Raw genomic sequence first — 22,797 nt, forward strand, 5'->3', positions numbered from 1 at the left:
GAGTCCTCATTCAAATGGATCTCAGTCGAACTGCTTGCTGCTCAAAGCCTAAAAGCTTAACCAGCTCTAGTTCCTGGTCCTCACGCCTTATATACCTTTCTGCCGTCACTTCCTGGGATTAAAGGTGTGAGTCACCATGCCTGGCTGTTTCCAGTGTGGCTTTGAACTCACAGAAATCTGGATGGATCTCTGCCTCTAGAAGGCTAGAATTAAAGGTGTGAGTGCCACCATTTTCTGGCCTCTGTGTCTACCTAGTGGCTGTTCTGTCCTCTGACCCCAGATAAGTTTATTAGGATGCACAATATATTGGGGACACAATATATCACCACATGTGAATTATATGTGTGAAATATATGAAACTTTATATAAGATATATAATTTTATTTTCCAATCCTTTCTTTGTTTCTAAGGAGCCTTTCCTTGCTGGTTACTGAGTACGCAGGCGCCATCTGACTAGGCAGTGGAGTCACCCCCAGTATCCTTTCCAAAGCAAGTCGGTCCCACCAACACCGGGCCCTTCTTTCCTCTCCAGTGAGTTCAAGGACCACTGTTTACAGCTCTCCTTCTCCAAACCTCAGCCTCATTACCCCTCGAAGGTGACATTCCCCGCCTAAGTCTCTAAAATCCTCGGTTCTTGTCATAAGCATTCAGTGAAATCACAGGCTGAACTCTGAAAAGTAGTCAAGTCGGCACCAGTCTCAAGCTCACCCTTGAAGAGAGTCCGGCTCACCCAGCCGCCCTGGCGACCAGGCTCTTCATGTTTAATGAGCTTGAATCACAGTGCCTTAGGCCGCACACACCTTCCAGTGGCTGTGGTCGCAAAGTTTTGCGTTCTGCATGTCACACACTGACCTCTCTGTTCCTTGGTGGAACTTGTAGCCTGTGACACACAGAAGTCTGCATTCCCTGGGCTAACAATGTCCCTGTTTGTTTTTGTGTATCCCTGGGGCCCAGAAATTCTTTACTTCCCCAAATGAAGGGAAACATTGGCTCCCACCCCCTCCTTACCATGGTCAGCACTAAGACCCAACTTGGAACTGTTTTTCAAATCAATTCCCAGGTTTGTGTCTTCGGTCTCATTTTCTTAGTCTGGGCCCTCAACATCTCTCTCTGGATGCATTACAGGAAAAAAAAAAAAACTGGCTAGAATCCTGATCTCTAGAATGTTCTCCATAGTGTGATCACACCATCTTCTCATAGTGTGATCCATTTTCTCAGCTTCGAAGCCTCCAGTCTGAGTGCCTGCTGCACTCTCAACCGACAGGAACAGGGTCTGAGTTCATCCATTTTGCTCGGACTTAGATCCTCCCCAACATCACACCCATAAGAACTGTTTGGTTCTTGTTATTCATTGAACTTACCTTTTCTTTGGCATCTGGCTAAAAGCCCTGGCTCTGAGTGACAGAGGTACCACCACCAGCCCCTCACCTCCTCTGCAGTAACTTTCCATTACCTACAAAGTCAGGCTAAAAATAGGCCCTGACTCACAGGTTTTCCTCAGGGAACTAAACAAGGCTGTGCAGTTAGCAGTGGAGTTTGTTCTTTTCAACGTCTGTCCCATTGTTTGTCTGTCTTTTCGCTCATCTGACATCCACCTTAGCTCCCCTAACCTCCCAATAGAGTGTTTTCAAGGCAAAACACAGGTTCACAGGCAATGACCCCTGGACTCCTCTCACGGAAGGCTTACGCCATGCAAAGCCAGGCTCTGATTCGGACTTCTTCGGAATACTCAAGCATGGTAAGGTGGAGGAAACTACAAAGCCAAAGGCGCCTCCACGCATTGCATGGTGGTTCCACCACAGCGGGAAGATTTAGCTTTGATTTTTTTTTAAAAAAATAAATTTGTATAACATCTTGGTGAAATAAATTGAAAAATTAAAACTATGCACACGAAACTAGGATAATTCAAAATAGGCCTTCCGATGCTGTCTCGTTCTTCCCATGATGGTTATCATGGAAGAAAACGAAGGAGCAGCAAGCCGACCTCAGAGCTGCTGAAGCAGAAGGCACCATGAACTTACTGCACTTCACAGCACAGTCTGGAGCTTGTGAGAAGGTGAGCCACTACCTTTAAAGAAAATATAGATATTTAAAAATAGAAACCATAATGTCTAACGTTGGTTCCAACTACTCTCTCTACCCCGCCACTAACGCTAGAAAACCACATGCAAGCTGCATAAAGTCTCCTTTATTTAGGTTAAGAAAGGATGCCAAGCCAGGCTCCGAGGACTGGAGCCAGAGAGCTGGTCCCTTCTGTGGGGCTCGAATTGCTTGCTACCCCAGCCTTAGCCCACAGGAAAATAGTCACAGCCCAACCAAGGCATCTGACAAAATGGCAGACTCCCTGAGAAAGAGGAACAGGAGAGGGATATTCTGTGGTAATTAAGTTCTTTGAACCAAAACATGCAAACAGAGCCAAAGGGGGAAAAGTGAAGCCAAGCAAAATGAAAACTGCGCCCTTTACTCTTTACCATCCAGGGCAGAAGGTAATCATGAGGAACCCCACGGTGCATTTTTTAAACTGCTGCTGGTGACTTGGGGTAAGGACAGAGAAGACACAACCACACTACACCAACACACAAAGCATTACACTGCACTAATACACAAAACAACGTCATACTCTAATAACTTCCTCGTTTGCTCCTGCTTGTCTAGATTGGGCATCCCTAATCCAAATAATTCAATAATAACATGCTCCAAAATCCAAACATTTTCAAGCACCAGCAGCATGATGCTTGTGTAATGGGTTGTAATGAAAAAAAAAATGCAAACACACTAAAACTGTACACAATTACCTTAAGGTCATATGAAGAAGATGTTCATAAAATAACAATTGACTTCTTGCTTAGATTTTGTTTTCATCCCCGTATAATATAGATATTACATATATTATATAACATACATATATTACACACATATATAAAACATATGCATTATGCATATGCAAATATCAAGGTTCCAGAAATATCTAGATATGAATCACTGCCAGTCCAAACATTTTGGATAAAGAATATTCAACCTGTAGTCTGGTTTAGTCTGTTCATTTCTAAACAATGTTGCGCTTGAATTCACAAATTTATTTAACAGTGTGCCACATAGCCTGACCTACAATGTGTAAAAAACAAAACAAACAAAAACAAAAAACAACCCATTGTTCCAAAGTTTAAGTTTCCTTCATAAGCTTGGGATGAAATAAAGTATCAGGTACAAGGCAGACTTCGTAGTAGGACTAAGTGTATACTGATTGTTTAAGAGATGATCACATTTCATTGGTTGGCCCTTTCTTTTTGGACTAGAAACGAATAGTCTGTGTTTCTACAGAATTGTGAAATGGAGATCTAGGGAGCTGAACGTGTTTATAGAGAAAAAGACACCTCGAACTGACTGTTTCTCCGGTCACAACGGCTTAGCATGCAACACAAACACTAAGGACACACGACATCAGAAGTTCGGCAAGTCTGTTAGGATGCCATTGAGAAGGCTAACTGTGCTGGATGCCGCGAGGGTTTTGTTACTAAGGAAGCAGCTGAGGAAGGGATCTCTGGAGGCAAGCCCCGAGGTCACGCCCACTTTAAGCACAGTGTTAAAAACAGGGACAACTCATGCTTTTAAAACACAAATGTGGCATAAGGTCCTGCCCGAAGGGTCTTAAGCGGGGTACCCTCTTTAGGAATAGATTTTTCTCCATCATAATATGAAAGATGACATATGTGTGTGTGTGTGTGTGTGTGTGTGTGTGTGTGTGTGTGTGTGTCAGAGAGAGAGAGAGACATCAAGAAAAAGAAAATTTAAAAAATAATAAAATAAATATTTAACAAAAAGAAAACTTTGTTTTATGCACAAAATTACTGACTATAATGCATAAAATCAGTGGTAAATTCTGAATAACAGAATATGTGAAAACAAATGAATTTCATGTAAGACTTGGGTCTATCTCCAATATACCTTTTTGTATGCCTAAATATTCAAAAATCTGAAAAGAAATCAGATCTAAACAACTTTCTTCTGTAGCACTTTGGGTAAGGAGTAAGGAGCATGGGACTGGAAGGTGGTCTGCGATGAATCTGAAATTGCATGGTGTAAAATGTAGTCACTCTATCCTTTTAAAAATGATTTATTTATTTATTTTTACTTTTTGTGTATGAGTGTTTTGTCTGCACATATGTATGTGCACTGCATATGTGTCTGGTGCCAGTGGAGGCCAGAAGAGGACTTCAGGTCCTGAGTGCATCTGCTATAACCTACAGAGTATCATAGGGGACCCACTGTTTCACACAGAGATGGCATGAATCTGTAGCCTCCTAACTGTAGGATGTGGCTAATGGTGAAGGATGAACTTTGAAAATACAGAACTACTTAACTTCATTTTGAATGGTAACTATTTGAAGGGATAGCTTAAGCTTTGAAATGATGCTCAAACCTCATTCCGCTGTTCAGCATAGGACCAATTTCTTTAGGATGGCTGGTATTAGAACAACACAAGAAAGCTTTTAGACGTCTGTGTTCCTTTTGAGTACCGTGGCCAATTAGCTTAATTAGATTGTAAACACAGAGCTTAGATATATTAAATACCTTATATATCAGTTTTGTTCACAGTGTACACACGTCATTTAACATGGGGAGCTAGATTCCTGCTATTAATATAGATGAAGAACAACAAGTTACCAGTATAATAATACATATTTGTCAGGCACACTTTCAGTAAAATATGTACAGTTTTCTTGCTTTCTCCTATTTTCCAATCTATATTTTCTAATACCCATTCTACTTTTTTTTTTTTTTAAATTAGAAGGCAATTTTGTGCTGGTCCTAACTAATATTAAAAACATTTATTCTCATACTTTCTATTTCTTTCTTTCTATTTCTATTCATATGTCTGACAACTCATTTGTATTAAAATGTACCAAAGCATCAGTGATGACTGGCAGAGAAAATAAAACACACAGGCGATTCACCACAGGCACGTGAGGAAATTTTTGTTCTGGATCCAGTATCTGTGAAAGGTCAGCTGTAAGTGGGTTAGGCTCACAGGCCATATGGCTCTGTTGGAGAATCTGTTCCACTTTGCTGGGTCTGACTGTGTTTTAATAAAACTTTATTTATAAAAACAGGAACAGTAGCTTGCCAGCCTGTGCCCTAGGAGGTAGAAAGAAAAAGCCTTTTTCTGTGCCTCTCCAGAGACAGGCAGTACCTTTAGGTTTACCAGCCATGTTTTTACAAGAAGACTTTTTGATTTAAAGAGTTCACTCTGCCGAGGAAATTGTGGAGGATGCTCTCAGAGGGAGAGCCTGTGGTGACTGGGTGGGAAACATGACAGAAGACCCTCCCAACTCAGACGTTTCTAAGACATCCATATGTTATCTGCAAGTCACGTCTATGAATATTCCCCAGCCACTCGGATGGTGGCTACTGTGGTCACGTCCTCCTCCTTGCTTCTGCTGCTTCAGGCTGCCAGGAAGGGCTGTTTGGTCGGAGATGAGGGCCGTGGAAGTCAGTGTCCCAGGGGTGAGGGTGGAAACTGGGTCCCTTGTCGCAGTGGCAGGAACTTAGTCATGCCCTTGGCATCCAGGTGGGGAGGTTCTGGCCCAAGGTTTTACTCACGGTTCCGGTGTGACATTCCACCTTTGGCCATGGCTCGGAGTCTTATTAAAATGCTAACTTTAATGGGAGCCTTCTTCTGGAGAGCTCTTTCCTCTCTTGGGAAGTCTTTCTAAGCACCAGCCACTCAGGGTCATTCGCTATCATTTTGACGCTAGTGTGGATCAGTCGGTAGTAACACTTGTCCAAGGGCAGGGAGCTTGGCTTTGCCTTGGTTTTAGTTTGGATGAGCCTCCTGTGATTGGCTTTTTTCTAAATGAGAACACTCTTTACTAAAATTACATTTTCCTTAGAGATGGATGCCACTGGAAACCGAGAAATGGTTTTTTTAGAAAAAAAAAAAGCACAAAACAGAACAGGTCAGGGGAGCCACACAAATCTGCAGCTACACGGACTGAGGCCAGTCCACAGTTACATGGACACTGAGAAGCTGAAGGTGCCGCTTCCATGAACTTGGTAATGTGGGCAGCCGAGGAGCCGGTCCAGCTGCTGGCGAGTCCCCACTTTAGAATGCCTCTCTTTAGGGCTTCGGTGAGTCTGCAGCTAAGGTACTTAGTGAGGACCAAGAGCCATCCACCTGAGGGCAGGTACCATGTGACATGTATGTAAAGCAGAACAGACACCAAGTCAAATAGGAAGTTGTCCTCAGTACTTTCATTTGTTTGTAGGCCTCCATTTTTGTCCCTTGGCTCAGCTCATCTCATCTTCAAAGTTAATTTCCCCAGACAGGTAAAAATAAACTGTGGACCTTAGTATTGATGGCAAGGCACACCTCTGTGGTAAAAACAGTGCACTGTCTGTATGGCTTAGGCCCGGGAACTGACATGCATTTAGGATCCGGAATAATTCCAACAATTTTCAAAAGGTGAGGAGGTGGTTGGGTTCAAATCTCCTCCCCGCTTTTTGTGTGTGTGGTTTTGGGGCCACTGATTGAACTGTTGAGTTTCTTCATCTTTAACATGGAGAACAGGGCCTCCCAGAGAGGTCTCATGTCAGCATCTGCTGGCCACCCTGGCTGCCGAGCAATCCCAAGGAGCCTTTTCATGGGTCTAACTGCCTCTAAGGGAGTTCTGTGGCCTTGGATGGTTGAGGCATGTAAGGATCATACAACTCATGTCTATGATTCTTACTGACTGAAGATCAAGATTCTGTTTCGTAGATTGCTTAAAGAGGACAGCCACAGGACACTGCTGTCTCAATCCCCTTAATTCTCGTCGTCACTCTCTTTCTATTAATGTCCCCAACTGGCTGTAGCTTCACGGAGCACTTCACGGAGCCTGTCTGTCTGTCTCTCTGTCTGTCTGTCTGTCTGTCTGTGTCTCTGTCTCTCTCTCTTATATAATTTGGCCTAGTCCTGGTCCCTAGTCAAAGAAGTGTTTTTGTTTGGTAATAGAAAGAAGGACCAGGCTACAGTTTCTGTCAGGGTTGGATTTCAGAACTGAGTGCTGCCACACGGACACTCCTGTGTGGTTGCACACTCCTGTGTGGTTGCTTGAAGCCAGCCACAGATCACAGACGCTAGCCGGGACTGAGACTGACATGTGAGGGGAGACCTCATGCTGGAATGCTTTTATTTGAAAACCCAGTCTATGAGCCTCCAATTTCCAACATAAAAAGCGGTATTTTACTCACATGTACATATGTGTGAGGCCTCCGTAACTAAGCGGGGGGCCAAAGTGTGTGCATAACTGTCACTAACACAAGAAATACCCCGATCGTGTCAGAATCCCGAGGTGACGAGTTCACAGAGCGGCTTCTGTGCAGGCTGCACGGAGAGCCTTGTTCACGGATATCTCGCCTGAGAGTTTTGAAAGCAGGTGACAGCAAAAAAATCCCACCAGTTCTCCTTGCCGTAAACAACGCGTCTCAATAGTTCCTGACGTTCTCTTTTGAGGGACCCACGCAGACCAGTCACCTAAGGACCCTCATTTTACACTCACAAGAGTGATTGTATTTGGTTTAATAAGAACCATGTGTTATAATCAAAACAACATCTGACCCGCATGCTTCAAATAGTAAGTGTATGCTTCTCAAGGGGTCCACTTACACAGACAGCTGTTGGGAGGTCTGTTCCCACATTTTAAACTTGTCTGGGCCTTGGATAACTCACTCATGTTTGAAAATTTCTCTGGATATGGTTTCTTGCTCTTCTACCTCCTTAGCAGAAATTCTTGGTTCCCAGCTCCAAACCCAAACTGCTTTTAAGGTGAAGCCAAGCCAAACTGATTGAGAGTCTTCGAGGGGCGTTGCTTTGGAGTGGAAACCTGGGGGGGTTGGTTTTGAAGGGTTAGGGTACTCCAGGGTGAGTTAAAAATGTGTTAGGTGTAATTATTGCTCTGTGCAAACCAGAATAAAAGTGTTACTCTTTTTGCTTCAAAATGAGCCCAGATTTGACTGACTACACATGGAGATGCTGCATGAAAAAAGTCCTCAGTGATTTAATCCTGAGTTTCTGGGGAAGAAGAGCGGATTCATTGAGATGATGAGCACAGAGCAGCACAGGGGGGTGGAGGCCTGGTTTTGGAGGACACTCCTGTGGTCAAAGCCATCTGTGAGACTCACCCCGGCGTTATGAGCACATGGCAGGCTTAACTTCCTTACATAGGACCCAGACAAGCTCTACATGAATGAGATAATGCAATGTGCAGAGTTCCTACCTGATAGTCATCATTGGAGAGCAAATTGGGTCTTCCTTACCCACAATGCTCAGGACCAGGAGTGTTTGGGTTGTATTTGATTTTGGAATGTCCTCATAGGCTTTATTGCTTAATCAGAAACTATGAAATGCATACTTATCTGAAATCCAAAACTTCTGGCCATCATAAACCCACTCAAGCAATTTAGATTGTGTAAGCATTGGTTCACATCTGTCATCTCAGCCCTCGGGAAAGAGAGGCAGGAGGATCAGGAGTTCAAGGCCAGCCTTGACTACACAGCAAGTTCAAGGCCAGATGCATGAGCCTCTGTCTCTAAAATCTTAAAACAAACAAACAAACCCAAACCCAAACCCAAAAAACAAACAAATGAACAAAGGACTTTGGACTATCATTGATTTCAGACACACTATGGATGCTAACTCTTTCGTTCCTGCCTCCATCTTCCTCTCTTCCTTCCCCCTCCTCTGTCTTTCCCTTCTGTCCTCTCTGTACCGCGTCCAGCTGAATCCTGGGCCCAGAACACTGAGTGCTCACCCCCGAGGCCCACCCCCAGCTTCACCACTTCATTTCAAACTGCAATCCCCACTCTTGGAGAACAGTTTGCAGGATGTCCGGTGAGAGGAAGGGATCGTCAGGGATCATAGCGACGGTTAAAGTGGAAACACATTCTTGTGACTGGGGCATGCCTGGGGGAGAGCGGTGAAGGACGAGCCAGGTGCCTGGAGTTGCACTGTCCCCCAGCTCCTGTACTCCTGCCACCAAACGAACCTGCCGTGAAACGGCGGCATCTCTGACATGTACTTGAAAGAAAATGTGACTGGCGCCAACCGGAAGCTGCTTGGCTGGGCCACATCAGCCCTGCCCCGAATCTCTTAGTCCACTCATAGCTGTGGACTACCTGGGATCACACGTGGGTTGACAGTTACAGCCGGCAGCCTTCTGAAAGGGGATGCCAAAGAACTGACATACTTAGTTCTTTATCCCAACCTTTTGATTAAAAACGAAACAAAACAAAAACCACTAAAACAAGCCAAAACAATGAAATCGCCAAATGCATCTTTCAGTAGGTCTTATAACAGACAGATAAGTAGTGGGAATAAGATGTGATATTTGGAAACAAAACAGACAGTAAGGTGGGCACATGAGAATTTTGCCTTGGTTCGATATATTTTTTTTACAGATGTGTGTGTGTGTGTGTGTGTGTGTGTGTGTGTGTGTGTGTGTGTCCTTGGAGGCCAGAAGAGAGCATGCGATCCCCTGGACCTGGTGTTGTTGACAGTCACGGGGATGCTGGGAACCAAACTCCCATATTCTGGAAGAGCAGCAAGTGCCCTTAACCACTGAACCGGCTCTCCAGCCCCATGTTCCCCAGCCTGTGAGAGCAGACTGCTCTGCTGGTGTGGTCGCGGTCTCCGGGAGGGGCACCCACCTTCTTCCTTTGGAGGTTCACATCAAGTCTCATCGAGGCGCACTTGTTCAACGCATTAAGTCGTCTGAAAAGAAGGAGAATTGGATGATTTACTAATGGGCGCACACTTCCTCCCGGTCTGCTACCTTCCTTGCTTTTGGTCAACCAGGTACGTGGCGAGGCATGGCGGCATCTCCAGAAAGTGAGCTACAAAATGGTTGTGTTCTCTAGTTTCCTGACCCTTTCCTGGTCTAAACCCAGGCCCTTCTGGCTCCTCCTCCCTTTCTTAGAAACCACAGACAGCATTAACTAGACTTTCACCAGCCCCGGCCACATGGGCCACTGTCCACTTCGGCCAAGCCCGTCCTGGGATAGACCCCCTCAGGCACGTTTTTATTCCTCCTGCTCTGCAGCAGTGAGTATACTCGGGAAAACACCTCACACCACAGTGATGAGTTATTCCCACTGTGTCTTCTCACAAACTTGTTTGTTGAAGGCATAGCCCTGGTATAAATGATGTGGAGTAAAGATGTCACTAAGGCCAACTGAGGCCATGAGGGGGAAACCCCGATCCCCTGGGATTAGCGTCCATGTAAGAAATGACACCAGGGTATGTATGCATGCTTGTTCTCTACTACTTCAGCACAAGGAGAGACAGAGACCGAGGCTTTCTCCAGGGGGGAGGTCACCAACAACCAAATTCTTGACCTTGACGTTTCCAGCCTCTTGAATTGTGAAAAGTAAGAACCCACTGTTAAGCTGCCAGGTCTCTGGCATTCTGCAGTGGCAGCGCATGCCAACTAATAAATACACTTGGTTTTCACCCTCAGCTGGACTCTCAAAATTGCTACCCAGCAGAATTCCTTCTAGTCCCCGCCCCGGCCCGCCCCTCCGCCCCGCCCCCCTCCCCCCCCCTCCGCCCGCCCCATCCTCCCGCCCCCCCCCCCCCGCCCCATGTGGCTCTCCCACCCAGACCACCAAAGATTCAGTTCTCCCTCTGAGGATGATTTCGCCACTGCTGCCCACTGAGAGGGAGAAACAAAACGATAGCCGCCCTGCCTTCCTGTAATATTCCTTTCCTTTGTGGTAAACAGCATCTCCTCCGCGTTTGTTTACCTTGCTGCCTGGCTGCTTCCAGGGGAAAGATGGTGCTTTTGTTTTTCAAAGCTAACTCTTCAGTCTCTCAACTGCTTTTCCTCTACAGCCTGTTCTAATTCTAATTAACCAAGGAAGCTACCATCACCCTCCAATCCTGCTTCTCACCATTGCTTACAGCGTCCCAGCATCTCCTTCCTAACTGCTGACAACAGTTTCATTCATTCTTTTTTTTGTTTGTTTGTTTTTCAAGACAGGGTTTCTCTGTGTAGTTTTGGAGCCTTTCTTGGATCTCGCTCTGTAGACCAGGCTGGGCTCGAACTCACAAAGATCCTCCTGCCTCTGCCTCCTGAGTGCTGGCATTAAAGGCGTGCGCCACCACCGCCCGGCTTCATTTACTCTTAAGTCTTACTTTGGTGAAGTCTCCTGGCCAACACCTTCATTATTTTGTGTTGATTTTTTTTTTAAACGTTCGCATGTGGCTCAGGAGTCACTGGTCGCCCCTTGTCCGTGTGCCGCTCTTTGGGCAGTTCTTGCAACGCTTTCATTTATCTCTAAAACCATTTTTACACCGTTACTTCACGACCTTCCAGTCTGGTTAGTTCTCTATTGAATTTGTTCCTTAGAAGCAGAGGATTCATTTTCTTTCTGTCTCTATCCCCATCCCCCACCCATTGCCGATCTGCATAGAGCTGTGTTATGGTATCACACGTTTTGGATAAATCCATACTTGATATTTATTACAGCCATAAAGTTCTATTCCCACACGTATCATACTTGAATAATTTTCCTTTCACTTTCAACTTTTCACTGTCCCTAGAGTTAATGTGCATAGAATTTATTTACTTAATATTCTCGTGTTTATTCGAAATATCTCCAATTATCTAAAGCCTGTCAGACGGTCTATGAACTTAATTCCCTTGGAGAGATGTCTCTCAGTTCTGGTTATTTCTTACGGCTGAGACCCCTCTGAAGTGCGCTGTCTTCTGTCCTCGAGCCCAGCAGTACACAAGGCCTGGGGACACTGATGTTGAGCATGTGGGCAGACTGTCATGTGAGCCCTGTTTCCAACAGAGAACTCACTTTAGCTGTGCCTCGTACCTTGGCTTCTCTGGGGATCAACTTGTATTTTGCTGAAGGGAGGGAGATAAATTACCCAGGAACAGACCCAGGGGTACAGGTCAGACTTCCCCTATTTTTCCATCTAATTTCAAGCAACTTGCCTCCTTTTAAGCCTCCCACACCCTTGTCGCTAATTCTTGAATATCACAGTGTCCGTAGCGAAGATGGAGTTCCATTAGGAATTTCTCCACAGATCAGTTAGACTTCGTTTCCTGAGCACACTGAATCTTCTATGTAGATTTAGTCTCCTGCCTTGGAAATAAATGTTCTAGGTCTCCGGGTGGACATTTGATGTTGTAAAGGATGAGATGACTCTGAAAGTTGGTGGGGTGTTTTCGAAGCAAGTAAATTCAGTGATTAGCTCTTCCGTTGCTGTTGTTTTTTTCAAAAGACAGGGTTTCTCTGTGTTGCCCTGGCTGTCCTAGAACTCACTCTGTAGACCAGGCTGGCCTCAGACTCAGAGATCCTCCTGCCTCTGCCTCCCGAGTGCTGGGATTAAAGGCGTGTACCACCATTGGCTGACAGTAATCTCATTTTTGATCAATAACATTTCCTCTGGCTGCTATAAGCAACCAAGAGAGGTAAAGAATATTTCTTCACACTGGAAATGTCTCCTTTGCTCCTTATTGCTGAACCTACCAATCACAGCATCAACTCCCAGAGGCATTTGCCTTGACTTTCATCATCCAGACGTTAGTTTTGCTTATCCTTGGCCATCATAGTAATGGAATTATATAGCATGCATTTAAAAATATTTTATATATATGAGTGTCTACATGTGTGTATGTGCACCACATTCATGCAGTACCTACAGAGGCCTGAAGAGGGCATTGTATTCCCTAGAACTGGAGTCACTACATTTTTGAACGACCACACGGGTGCTAGAAACCAAACATGGGTCCTCTGAAGAGCAACAGGTAAGCTTAACTTCTGAGCCATCTCTCCTGCCCCTAGGCATGCATTTTTCAGTGCATGGCTTCTTGTTGTTGCTGTTCAGCCTGATGTTTTTAGGACTGATATGTTGGTAAGTACAGCACTAATAATCATACTTACTTGCTGAGTAGATTTTCATATCAGGATATATAACTGGTTTATCTATTCTCTTGCTGGTGGACATTCAGGTTGTGTTTTAGTTAGGGTTTCTACTGCTGTAAAGAGACACCATGATCACAGCAACTCTTATAAAGGAAAACATTTCATTGGGTGGCTTATGGGTTTAGTCCATTATCATCACAGTGGGACATGGGGACATGAAGGCAGACATGGTGTTGGAAAAGGAGGCACATCTTGATCGCACAGGCAACAGGAAGTGGTCTGAGCGTCACACCGAGTGAAGCTTGAGCATATGAGACCTCAAAGTCCACCCCCCAGGGACACATTTCCTCCATCAAGGCCACACCCACTTCAACAGAGCCACATCTCCTAATAGTGCCCCTCCCTGTGAGCTTACTGGGGCCAGTTACTTTCAAACGACCACAGGTTGTTTCTAGTTATTTTATTTTTTGATTTTTACTAATGCCTTTCTAATTACCAAATTATATAGTTTCTTTTAAGTGAAGCCCTGTCACGACAATGTACAGCTCAACATTATCTTCGGCATTTAAGACTATGAATCCTCTCATCACTTCCCACCTCACACCGCACAGACCCCTTGCGTATTAACGCGTGTAGACACAGTCTCTACAGAGCACATATCACAATGTGTCTTTAGGGTTCAAACCAAAGGAATCTTGTTTTACTGTGCATGAGCATACGGAAGCACCTTACATCATCTCAGAGTATACCAGACTTTGACGACATGCGATCTCCTTTCCATCCCCTCTCCCCCGAGCCCCAGAGCTACATTTCAAACCACCCACTGCTCTTGCCCGTTTGTGGGGTCCTTCAGGCTTTTCAGGCTCAAAGGCTAAAACTGAACTCCCTGCGCTGTTTCCAAAACCCACCTCTCCCATTTGCCGTTGCGTCTTGACTGAGCACCAACAGGCGCCCACACCGGAGAAGTCAGCCTGGGACTAACCCTCAGGCTCAGTAGGCGCTGCACACCGAATCTGGTCAAGTAAGTGCTACTGCGATATCCTTCAAGTCTTGCCTCTCCTTTGGTGCTAATTCGATCTCTTCTTGTCCCACATTGAGTCAGGCAATACCGGCCTTCCCTCCAATGCTGTGCGCTGGAACTTCTTCCGCTCTCAGAGTATCCCAGCACGTGTTCAGTTATACACGGAAGACGATTCTCTTCATTTCAGTCACGTCACTGACAGTTTACCCACTGACTGTGCGTTCACGATGGTGTCAAACCAAACACGCGTTGGTTCCGGATCAGGATGTCCACAGCCAAAACGCTGCCTTCTTGGATTTGTGACTACAACTGGCAGATGGTCTTCCTGGCCAGTTCCACCTCAGAGTGGTGTGTTAATTAAAAGGCATTCCTGTCGTCCTTTGGCAGTTCTTCCATGGGTTTGTTTAGGGAAGGACTGCATGCTGTTTATACAATATACTTATCTAGTGTACTTGTTCCTCCCTTGTGGCTGGAGGCACAAACAAATCAGTGGACTTTGTGAAAAAGATTTTGGTTTACTACAGGCACAAAAACATCAAAGGTCTAATCCTCTTATACTACACATTTAAATATACGTTATATTCATGATATATGGAGACATTTTATTATTTGTGAAAGCTGGAACTAGATTTGTCTCCACAGACTTGGTCTTTTAGACACATCTAAACTCAAAAATATATCTTTACTTAAAATTATTCTCTATTTGAAGAAAATATTTAGGAAACATTATATAATCTATATATAATATCTGCTAAAGCACTCTATCAATACACAAATAACTCTTAAATTCAGTAAGTCAAACAACTTTATTTTTTTTTCCATGGTCTAACTTTGTGAAGGGATACTTCTAAAAGATAATATAAAAATGTATAATAAGCATGCAAAAAGTTGTTCAACATTTGTTTGTCATGGGAGAAATACAAATTAAAATCAGGAAATACTATTTCATGTATGCCAGAAGGCTCAAATCAACAATACTGACAATAGGGGCTGGAGAGATGGCTCAGCGGTTAGAGCACTGGCTGCTCTTGCAGAAGACCTGGGTTTGATTCCCAGCACCCACAGGGCACCTCACAACCATCTGCAACTACAGTTCTTGGGGAACCAATACCCTCTTCTGAACTTTAGAGGCAACAGGCATACATATGGTGCATGGACATGCATGCTGGCAAAACACCCAGACACAGAAAATAAAACAAATAAATCTTTAAAAAAAAACCGCTCTAAGGAGGGACCAAGGACACAGGGCTGCCACACACTCCTGGCAGAGAAGAATGAGGTGGAGCCCGGCCGTCTCCCAGCTCAAGCTTTCCAGGGAAGAAGAGCAGTGAGGCTGGGGAGCACTGGGAAAAGGAGACCAACAGCTAGATCAACGTGATAGGACTCGCAGTGGTAACCGGACTCCAGAAATACAGTCACCCGGCCTTGACACAGGGGCCAAGGCCAGGAGAGATCCAAGAGAATCCTCTAACAAATGGTCTTGAAACAGCTAGACAATCCCAGGAAAAGAAGTGACTCCAGACAGACTTTCTACTCCTAATACAGATGAACTCAGAATGGGACACAGTCCTAAATGTAAAAACATGCAACCGTAAAATAAAAAGATGAAAACTGGAGAAAAATTCAGATGGCCCCGAGTATATGATGACCCTTTGGATTCAACATCAAAGGTGCAGGCGAGTGATCGGATTTTAAAACTTCTGCTCATACAGAGGATGAGACGATAAAGCAGACTGGAAGGAAATATTTATGAAAGATATCTGATGGAGTTTATAAAGAACTCTGACATCCACAATAAGAAAGCAAACGGCCCAGTTTAAAAATGGGTGAATTATCTTTAGCCAAAAAGAGAGACACAGTGGGAATATTGAAACGTTCTCAGTATTGGGCTGGAGAGATGAGTCAGCAGCTAAGAGTCCCTGCCACTTTTCCTGAAGACCTGAGATCAGTTCCCAGTACCGACACTGGGAAGTTCACAACCATCCTTACCTCCAGCTCCATAGGCTCTCACACTATGTTCTGGCCTACAGTTACTATACTCATGGGCAGGGGCAGATGCGCGCGTGCACGTGCGCGCACACTCACACCCAGATAAAAATGAAACAGAGCACAATTTAAAGGGTTCAGTATCACGTTAAGTGCAAATTAAAACTACCATGAGCTACCACTATATATTTCAACAATGTCGGTGAGAAAGAGTAACAGACACTCTCAGTCATTGCTGGCGAGGATGGGAAATGGCTCGGGTACCTCAGAGCACAGCTGAACAGTTTCTTACTGCGGAAACAACCTTCGATCCAGCAACCACACTACTTGGTAGCCACCCAGATAGCTTTCAGATTTATTTCCATGTGTAAATTTGCGCTTGGTGTTTACGGCCACTTTAGTCCTCATCGGTGAGATTTGAGAGCAATCAAGATGTCAGGTGAACGGGAAGATGAACGACGACGCAACCAGACAACGGAATGTTGATAATTAGAAATGAGATATAAAGACACGGAGGGCGGGGAGGAAACTTAGGTGGGTATTAAAGGCCAATATGAAAAGGCTGTAAATTGTGATTCTAACTATAACGCATTGTGGAAGAGTTAAAATTATGGAGATAGCAAAAAGACTGGTGGTTGCCAGAGACTAGGGAGATGGAGGGATGCTAGGTAGAAGAGAGGATTTTTAGGGCAGTGAAGCAGTTGTGTATGCCACAGTGGTGGACGTGTGTCATTGCACGCCTGTCAGAACCACAGAATTAAGGTAGAGAGCGTGAGCTGTAATGTACACTGTGTACTTTGCAGGGGAAGAGAGGGCCTACCCTTCGGGGGATGTTCATAGTGGTAGAAATGCACTATGTGTGTGAGGGCAGGGGGCAAATGGGGGCGCTGGCTTCCTGCTCAAGCTCGTTATGAACCTCAAAGTGCTCTAAAACAGTCAACTGAAAAGGTATGATTTTTATTATCGTTATTAATTTTACTTATTAGACTATGAAATTATGAATATAAAGTGATATGTATTTCTTTTTTGGAGTTTTTTCTTTGCATGTGTATGTGTGTGCATGTGTATATATGTGCTCTCCTGTGTGTGTGTGTGTGTGTGTGTGTGTGTGTGTGTGTGTGTTTTGGCCAAAAGTTAACATTGAGTGTCTCCACTGATAACTCTCCATCTTATATATTGGGTCAGGGTCTGTCATTTGAACCCAGAGCTGATCAACCCAGTCAGTTCAGATAAGCCAGCTTGCTCTGGGCTCCCTATCTGTGTGCCCTGTGTGCTAGTGTTACAGAAGGGTAGTCATGCCTACCTAGGATTTACATGGGCACTCTCTCCAGCTCAGGGGTCTGTATGTCTTTTGTCCCTCCAAAGTACGCTAATTAGCTCTTAATCTAATGTGCAAAATTATCATCATTGGAGGCATTTAGAGATGTTGGGTACAATCTCAGTCACCTTGTACATAAATCATCCTGACTCTTACAGAACAGTGGCCTTCAGCCTGTGGGTCACAACCCCTTTTGGGGCGGTGTGTGTCAAATGACCCTTTCACAGGGGTTCCTAAGACCACTGGAAAACAGATATTTACAAACAATTCATAACAGTAGTAAAATTACAGTTATGAAGTAGCAACAAAAATAATTTTATGGTTGGGGTCACCACAACATGAGTAGCTGTATTAAAGGGTCACAGCATCAGGAAGGTTGAGAATCACCAGTGTAGAGCATGACAGAGGAAAATACATTTAAGGCCGTCTGAAACGGTGCGCTTCTTCATGGCGTGATACTGCACTGGCTTGTGATTTTGTTCAGGTGAGGTGAAGCAGACAGTGGCTAACCTTTCTCAGCACACGGCCTGGAGGAGGCATACACTGGAGAGGCAGATGACAGAATCGTCTCTCTCAGATTTGGCTCCTGTAGGTAAGAGAATACATCACATACCAGAAACACTCATTGCACTCTATCAAACTGCTATAAAATTCTGGTGTGAGTGAAGTCAACCTTCAGTGAGGACAAATACGTGGTTCTGGTATTTACTTCCATTTAAACTTAATCATAAATAATAAGACAAATTCTCAGATGGTCTGGGTTGGTCTATTAGAGATTGCTGGCAGTCTGTTTCAGCATGAATGAGAATTTCAATTATAGAATGCATTTTGCCTTCCACGAATAGAGAGCTCTGCTGGACTGGAGCCTCTCTTGAGCTTATACCACAATTTCTTCTTCTTCTATTCCTGGAAATCCTAGAAGGACGTTCTATATGAACATCATTTACACAAGTCTATGGGTGTCTTCAGATTACCGTGATCATCTTGGCGCAGTCAGAACAACAGAACCCAGAGCACTGACCATGAGAGCTTACAAACTGTACCTGGCTTGCCTTCCTGTGGCCAAGCAGAGATGCAAAATCCAAATGAGTCAACTGGCCGTGAAGGTAACAGCCCATCTAACCAGGACCATTTGCACTGCCTCTTTCAGACAAGGAGACAGGCCTCCGGGAGGACCGTCTGCGCAGGGGAGTGAAGCATGAGTGATATCCAGAAGTCGGTCCTATTTCCTTAATTTACTGCTTCTGTCTACTGAGGAATCATTTTTAGTAAAATCCAGAAAACAGAGGTAAGTGCCATGCTCCTGGCAGTCCTTTCCCGGCTCACTTTCCACTGAAGGAGAAAACCCATGGAGAGAAAAACCTTCTTTGTGCTTGTAGCAACCTGGGTTTAGCTATTAATGCAAATAAAACAGTCTAAGGCTTTCAGGAGAAATGGTCACAAAATCATTGCTGCTGATGTCCTATCTTATAGACGGGCTAATTCGTCACCCAAGGGGAAGGAAGCGGTTTCATGTTAAGCGTCAAACTTGGGGTTCTACTAGGGAAGTCGGTGTGGAGAGAAAAGCTGATATTCATTTATCTAAGGGCGTGTGCTCTGTGCCCCAGGAAGACGCTGAGGATACAGAGATGGACAAAAGATAGTTCTTATCCTTGAGGCTCTCACAGTCCCATGTGGGCTGCGAGCATGATAAAGAGAGGAAGAAGCAAGTCACTTCCTGAGTCCACCAGACCAAGAAGATAATATGTGAGCAAGACTATGACGAGCTAAGAAATTTGCTGCCCAGTCTAAGATAATTGCAGGCAAAGGAAACAGTCATCACATAGGATGATATGGTCTAGGAATGTCAGTCTGGAGAGGGAGGCAGAGGCTGGACCATGAGGACTGGAATGAAGGAATTAGGGCCAGTATGTGGACAATGGGGAATACTGAAGGAAATTATGCTAGGGAATATCACCATTCTTAGACACATACCTAAGGTGGGATGGAGAATGAATTCAGGAGGGACAGTCAAGAGACGGCTCATGAATCTGGATGAGGTACTGGAGAGCTGGCTCAGTAGTGGAGAGCACACTCTGCTTCTGCAGAGGACCCAGGGTCAGTTCCCAGTACCCACACAGGTGGTTCACAATGGCATATAATTCAAGTTCTAGGGCATCCAATATGCCCTTCTGGCCTCAGTGGGCACTTGCATGAACTTAGTGCACATAAACTCATTCAGGCACACACAAGCACATAAATAAAAAGAAAATAAATCATTTGAAATGAAATTTGCAAGAATCCGAATCAGACGTTGCTGCTCTGTTCACAAAGCCAAAAATTGGAAACAGTCTAGATGTCCATTGATGGAAGAATGGCTAAAAAAATGCTGTACATTTACACAGTGGAATATTACTCAGCTGTTAAAAAAACAGAATTATGAAATTCACAGATAAATGAATAGAGCTAGCAAAAAAAAAAAAAAAATCATCTTGAGTGAGGTAATCCAGACCAAAAAGGACAAATATGTTAAGTGTTCAATTATATGTGGATGTTAGCTGTTAAGTCTTTGATGAGAAGGCTGCAATCCGTATACATACAGCGGTTCGGTACAGAGTGAGGTCCGGGTGGGCAGGGATGGAGCACCCTGGGAAGGATGAATAGAATAGATAATCCTGGATGGAAGGGTGGGGGAACTGGGATGGGAGGCTAAAGGGGGAGGGGAAAGGCTAAGGGAGGAAATACGGGGAGGGACAGCGAAAGCGAAGAGCTATCTGAGGGTTATTTGGAAATCGACTGCAGTAGAGGCTTCTTAAAACATGTACACACAAGAAAGAAATCTAAATGGACTCAACAAATAATGAGGAAGACAAAACCCCAAGTCACCAAGTGGAACCTCCGTTTCTAGGTTCCCACTCATTGAGTTGTTGGCTAAAGGGACCCCGTGGAGAGCCCCAAACAACGTAGGCTATTGCCAAGGCTATCGGTTTCTCTCCAAAAACTGAGGGTAAGGCCCTGTTGCTGAAGACGGCACCTACTCAACTCACTGAACCCAGAGAAATCAGGCTGGTAGGCACCAAGCGTTCATCCTGGAAGGAAGTCTGCACACCACCAGAGGAGAAAGAAAGGTCAGCACCAACCCAGCTGCAAACCCTGAGATCTGCGGCGGTGACTGCCTGCAAGATGCACCGTTGCAGTGGTGGCCCAGAGCTATGGGAGTCACCAACCCCTCTCTGATCGGATTTAAGGCCCACTCCATGGGATGGACCCATACCTGACGCGTCTTGGGTAATCAAGAACCTGAGGCTAGAGGGCCAAGGGCCCATTGGAAAACCAAATGCTACTGTTTTGCTAAGTGAGTGCAGCAACAAAATGGCCCCTAATGACATCCTGCTGGACTCATAGATCAGTGCCTTGCTCAGCCATCATCAGAGAAGCTTCCTCCTGCAGCAGACGGGAACAAATGCAGAGACCCACACTGGACAATGTGCAGAGAGTGAGAGACCTCGGAATACTCCGTCCTAAACGGGATGCCTCCATCAAATCCCTCCCCTCAGGGCTCAGAGAACCCTGTGGAAGAGGAGGCGGAAAGTTGTAAGAGCCAGAGGGGATGGGGAACACCCAGGAAACAAGGCCTTCCTCACACAGCAGGGCTGGTGCACACCCTGTGACAGCGTGCACAAGGCTCACACGGGTCCGTACCACATAAGCTCCCAGTGCTGAGAGGGGCAGGTGGGCACCAGCTTCCATCTCCAATGGATAACTGCTAGCAAAGGAAAAATCAGTTTTCTCCCGAGGAGTCTCAAACCACATTTAAGGGCGGGCCCAATGTCCGTCCAGCAGTAGATGGTCACCATAAAACAAACTCAATATATTTTGGTTTTTCGAGACAGGGTTTCTCCGTGTAGCTTTGTGCCTTTCCTGGAACTCACTTGGTAGCCCAGGCTGGCCTCGAACTCACAGAGATCCGCCTGCCTCTGCCTCCCGAGTGCTGGGATTAAAGGCATGCGCCACCACCGCCCGGCTCAATCTCAATATTTTGATGAAGTTCTTCTTTTTTAAACTCACAATGCTTTGTGCCTTTTTTTAACCTTATAAATATTTTGCTTATACATTATGGTTGTGTTTTCATATATTATGTGTTGTGTTTTATGTTGTGTGGGAACATGTATGTCTCTGCATCTATATGTTTCTTTTTTTAATATAATATTTTTTTTTATTTAAAAAATTTTCTTTCCTTTTACATACCAACCCCTGTTCCCCCTCCCTCCCCTTCTCCTGCTCCTCCCCACCTATCCCCACCTTCCCCACCCCCTCCTCATGGAGGACAGGGCCTCCCTTGGGTAGCCAACACAGGCTGGCACACCAAGTCGGGGCCAAAGCCCCTTCCCCTGCATCAAGGCTGAGTAAGGCATCACATCACAGGGAATGGGGTCTAAAAAGCCAGCATGTGTACCCGGGATAAGTCCTGGGCCCATTGCCGGGGACCCACAAACAGATCAATACGTGCTTCTTGTGCTTTTCCTTTGGCTCTTTTTCTTCTGTTTGTTTTGTCCTATTCTAGTTTGGTTTTATTCTATTCTGTTTATTATTATTATCATTATTATTATTACTTTCTAGGTGCCTGTTTGTATTCTACTGAAAGAAAGGGTGTGGATTTGGTGGGTGGGGAGTTGGGACAATCTGGGAGGAGTTAGGGGAGGGGAAACCGTAATCAGAATAGATCATATGAATAAAACAATTTTCAATTGAAGAGAAGAGAAGTCTGAATGAGAGACGGCAGAGTGGAAAAGAGAGAGCACGGGGTGTGTCCATACGAGGGCAGGATGTGACGATCGGCTTCATATGGAAGATAGGAAGGCAAAGAGAGGCCAGTCTCAGCTTCAGGTTTTTGTGAATGGACTGTCAAGTGTAGACAACAGTAAAATATGCAAGTCGGTGGGGAGAGGGATATGAGGAAGATGATGAGCTCTGGTCTGCCTATGTTAAAATTTAGGGCCTTTGTGGCATCCAGACCCACCTGAGAGTGAGTGGAGTACAGATGATAAGTGTGAAGCCTATGGAACGGAGTAGACCCTCTATATCTTTGGGAGATTGGTTCCAGGAGTTCTCCAGACACCAAAGTCCTCTGATGCTCAAGTCCCTCATGGAACATGGCACAGCATTGGTATATAATTTCTCATATCCTCCTCTATAATTAAAATCACTCCTGTATTATTTACAGTACTTAACATAATGTAAACATCATGTAAGCGGTTGTTTTAGGTTTAGTGTGAGGTTGGTTGAATACAGGGATGATGACGCCATGGATATCAAGGGCTGACGATAACTAAAAGCAAGCAAGCTGGGGAAAGAAATTCAGAACCCTGGTGAAGCCCATGGTTAGGACTTGGGGCCAAGGAAGGAAGCCAGGCTCAGGAAGGTAAAAGCCAGTGTAGATCAGCGGGAACCAGCCGAAGGTGGCGCCTTAGGATCCAAAGAACCTGCACTCAGGAAAGGAGGAAGCAGTTGGTTAACTGTGCCACGTATGTAAGAAAGAACCAATGGTATGAAAGCTTCACGTTCCTTTGGTAAATCA

At 45.0% G+C, this 22,797-nt stretch overlaps 1 protein-coding gene across 2 annotated transcripts in view; it reads right to left on the reverse strand.

Annotated features, from left to right (window-relative positions):
- Positions 1-10,465, reverse strand: part of Stard13 (StAR related lipid transfer domain containing 13) — a 38,561-nt gene extending 28,096 nt beyond the window's left edge. The window contains exon 1 of one of the 2 annotated variants that reach the window (XM_028878105.2): positions 9,685-10,465. In XM_028878105.2, coding sequence (XP_028733938.1) covers positions 9,685-9,717 — 33 coding nt within the window. In that variant the 5' untranslated portion in view covers positions 9,718-10,465. The remainder of the gene's footprint in view (positions 1-9,684) is intronic. The other variant, XM_028878106.2, reaches the window with a different exon arrangement.
- Positions 10,466-22,797: the final 12,332 nt, after the last annotated feature.

Source organism: Peromyscus leucopus, chromosome 23 (assembly GCF_004664715.2).
Source record: "Peromyscus leucopus breed LL Stock chromosome 23, UCI_PerLeu_2.1, whole genome shotgun sequence".
NCBI lineage: Eukaryota > Metazoa > Chordata > Mammalia > Rodentia > Cricetidae > Peromyscus > Peromyscus leucopus.